We start from the raw sequence: 3637 nt of genomic DNA on the forward strand, positions 1-3637 counted from the left end.
CCTTGATCCAAGGTTACACCCTTACTCCAAGCTCTTGCCTGTAGTCCAAGCTCGTCCCCTTGTTCCAAGCTACTCTTGACGCTTGAGCCAAAGTACCCCTTAATCCAGTAATACAAGCGAGCGTAGCGAGCTTGTGAGAAAACCTTTCTACCAAGCTGGGCATTTCTTCAGATAACACGTTGTGCAAATGATGCTTTTCCTCGTCAGGGTTTTTAGGTGTTGCGTCGGTGGTGTTTACGGTTTCTGTTTACGGTTCCAACACTTTCTGGGGGCATAGGGGATTTCTTCTCAGCGTCGTATCATGGATTGAGACTTGCGGGGGTGTTGATGGTAATCAGACTGCACTGTGATGCTGGACAGTACAGGGAAAGTGACAGTAAAAAGAGCTTTCATTCGTCGAAATTGGTCTTGTGTTCGAACTTGCGTTTCCGAATCCATTAATTTCATGCACGAAAAATGAACTTTCATTTGAATTTGAACTTTCATTCCGTGAAAATCTCCTTCAACTAGTCGAGAATCAAATTTCATCCGTCTAATTTGCTTTTTCACTTGCTGAATAATTCAGTCTGAATTCGAGATTGGAAAGGCGTATACGCTAGACTTGAGATCGCCGATTTATGTTATATCATAATATGCAGCTCATCTGGTAGGGGTTCTCATCTACCAATGATAGGTGAGGAACCACTGCGAGATTGTCAGTAAGGTGGAGCATCATACTAGCATGATTATCAGTTTAATTTCATGCTAGTATTCAGACCGACACTTTTGGTTTGTGATTTTTGGGACGCGCTCCATTTTACTTGCGCTCTCCGGGGACTTCGACTGAGGATCTACGAAAATCCTTAAGAGCGCAAGATATACATCGCACGTTCATTGAGTAGCTACGGAGGAGTCCTCCGGGAGGACGTCAAGGAGGATACATGAAGGATGATATGTTCATATGAGGATCAACATAAAGTAGTAGCGGATTGGAGAGCTATGAGTAGGAGGTAGGTAGTATTCGTTCTGTTTTGTCGTTCGGTTAGTATGGTTTGATCATCAAACTTTGATGTATCAGCAATCCGCAGTTTGTTCTGCATAGATTCTTCTTGGTCATCTTGTGTATACCTTGAGTGGTACCTAGGTTGCATTTTGTATATATTTCGAGTGCATCTTGTGTACACCCCGGTGTTTTCTCTAAGTACACCTTACTCAACCTTGAGTGTACCCTTGGAGTGTATCTTGCGTATACCCTGAGTGTTCCCTTGGAGTACATCTTGTGTATACCCTGAGTGTTCCCTTGGAGTGTATCTTGTGTATACCCTGAGTGTACCCTTGGAGTGTATCTTGTGTATACCCTGAGTGTTCCCTTGGAGTACATCTTGTGTATACCCTGAGTGTTCCCTTGGAGTACATCTTGTGTATACCCTGAGTGTTCCCTTGGAGTACATCTTGTGTATACCCTGAGTGTTCCCTTGGAGTGTATCTTGTGTATACCCTGAGTGTACCCTTGGAGTGTATCTTGTGTATACCCTGAGTGTTCCCTTGGAGTACATCTTGTGTATACCCTGAGTGTTCCCTTGGAGTACATCTTGTGTATACCCTGAGTGTTCCCTTGGAGTACATCTTGTGTATACCCTGAGTGTACCCTTGGAGTACATCTTGTGTATACCCTGAGTGTACCCTTGGAGTACATCTTGTGTATACCCTGAGTGTTCCCTTGGAGTACATCTTGTGTATACCCTGAGTGTTCCCTTGGAGTACATCTTGTGTATACCCTAAGTGTACCCTTGGAGTACATCTTGTGTATACCCTGAGTGTTCCCTTGGAGTGTATCTTGTGTATACCCTGAGTGTACCCTTGGAGTGTATCTTGTGTATACCCTGAGTGTTCCCTTGGAGTACATCTTGTGTATACCCTGAGTGTTCCCTTGGAGTACATCTTGTGTATACCCTGAGTGTTCCCTTGGAGTACATCTTGTGTATACCCTGAGTGTACCCTTGGAGTACATCTTGTGTATACCCTGAGTGTACCCTTGGAGTACATCTTGTGTATACCCTGAGTGTTCCCTTGGAGTACATCTTGTGTATACCCTGAGTGTTCCCTTGGAGTACATCTTGTGTATACCCTGAGTGTACCCTTGGAGTACATCTTGTGTATACCCTGAGTGTTCCCTTGGAGTACATCTTGTGTATACCCTGAGTGTACCCTTGGAGTACATCTTGTGTATACCCTGAGTGTACCCTTGGAGTACATCTTGTGTATACCAAGAGTGTTCCCTTGGAGTACATCTTGTGTATACTTCCAGTGTACCCTGTACCATTGTAGTTCAACACTGACCGACGTATTTCTATGTCGACTTTCTAAATGGCGTGGTATCATTGATACCCGACGGTATAATACACTGTAACACTGTTATATTGTGTCATGCACGCTGTGCGGCTCATGGATTTCTGTCCTGTAGTAGAGTATTGTGTCGAGTTCCAATGGTGATGCGAGTAATACTTCATTTAGTGTCATAGTTATAGTCTCCATCCACATGACAAGAGGTGATCGACGTCGTTCTGTCGTGGAGCGGCATGTAAGGTGTGTGACACACACTGTGCGTCGTCGTATTCTCCGAGAATAAGAAAGAGAATAATCCTCGTCATTCTAGTCGTGTAGCATGTTCGCAGTTATTTTGGTATAATTTCAGAAAATTGAGAGTGAACAACAAGAACAACGAATACAGGAACTTCAGCTGACCATAACTAACCTGCAAAAGCATATTGAGTCATGTGCATCTATAGAGGCCGAGGTGAGCATCAGGTATCCATTGGATATACCGTATATACCGAGAGATATGGAGACGCATATACCGTATATTTGAACTCTTGGATACTATCCAAAGGTTCAAATATACGGTATATGCGTCTTTGTAGCAAGTCATTATAACTACCGATTACATTCGTAATGTTGTGGGGTTGAGAGAATCTCTCAATTAATTAACTCTTTCATTACTAACTTTTTCTAATGCAGGTCATCTCCGATGATGGCTCCATCATGCCTTCTATCCAGCTAGATGCTGTAACTGCTCGAGGGCGAGTGGAGCAGCTACCTGGGCATACGGAGGAATTGGAGCAGAGGCTATATGTGGGTGGTGCATCACTCTACATGCGAATTCATAGTCTGTCATCTTACTTGCGTTCTTTGGCAGGCTGAGAAAGATCATACAATACAACAGTTGAAGATGCAGTTAGCACATGAACTTGAGGAAGCGAGTACTTCCAGGCGGGAATTAGCTGAGGCGAGAGAGACATTGGGTCGAGAACGGGTAGTATAATATCGCTGTAATCCAGTAGGACATCAGTTTTTGGCTAGGCTGAAATGGAATACAAGGTTCAACAGTTAGAAGAACAGGTGGCTCATGCAGTCGAGGAAGTGAATTCAGTCAAGAAGGAGTTTAGCGAGGCAAGAAAAGCATGGACTCAGGAACAAGTAAAATGGTAGTTACTCCAGCTATGTCAGCTAGTTTTGTGGTTAGGAATCGAGTGCTTTCGCTCTTGCTGATCTGAAAATTGAAGCTCAGCAGTAATGTAGCACTGTTTGAGAGTATAGAAGTTTCCTATTGGCAATCTTCTCAGACGCTGTCATGAACGTGACAATGCATGGGAGCGTA

At 43.8% G+C, this 3637-nt stretch overlaps 1 protein-coding gene across 1 annotated transcript; it reads left to right on the forward strand.

The window, feature by feature from the left end:
* Positions 1 to 2991: 2991 nt before the first annotated feature.
* On the forward strand, positions 2992 to 3553 carry Pmar_PMAR027981 (hypothetical protein; the record flags this gene model as incomplete). Its single annotated transcript, XM_002766556.1, has 4 exons — positions 2992 to 3111; positions 3176 to 3292; positions 3340 to 3456; positions 3503 to 3553. The coding sequence occupies 4 exons, from the start codon at positions 2992 to 2994 to the stop codon at positions 3551 to 3553; spliced, it is 405 nt and encodes a 134-aa protein (XP_002766602.1).
* Between the last annotated feature and the right edge of the window lie 84 nt (positions 3554 to 3637).

The sequence above is a fragment of the Perkinsus marinus genome (assembly GCF_000006405.1).
Source record: "Perkinsus marinus ATCC 50983 genomic scaffold scf_1104296972422, whole genome shotgun sequence".
Taxonomy (NCBI): domain Eukaryota; phylum Perkinsozoa; order Perkinsida; family Perkinsidae; genus Perkinsus; species Perkinsus marinus.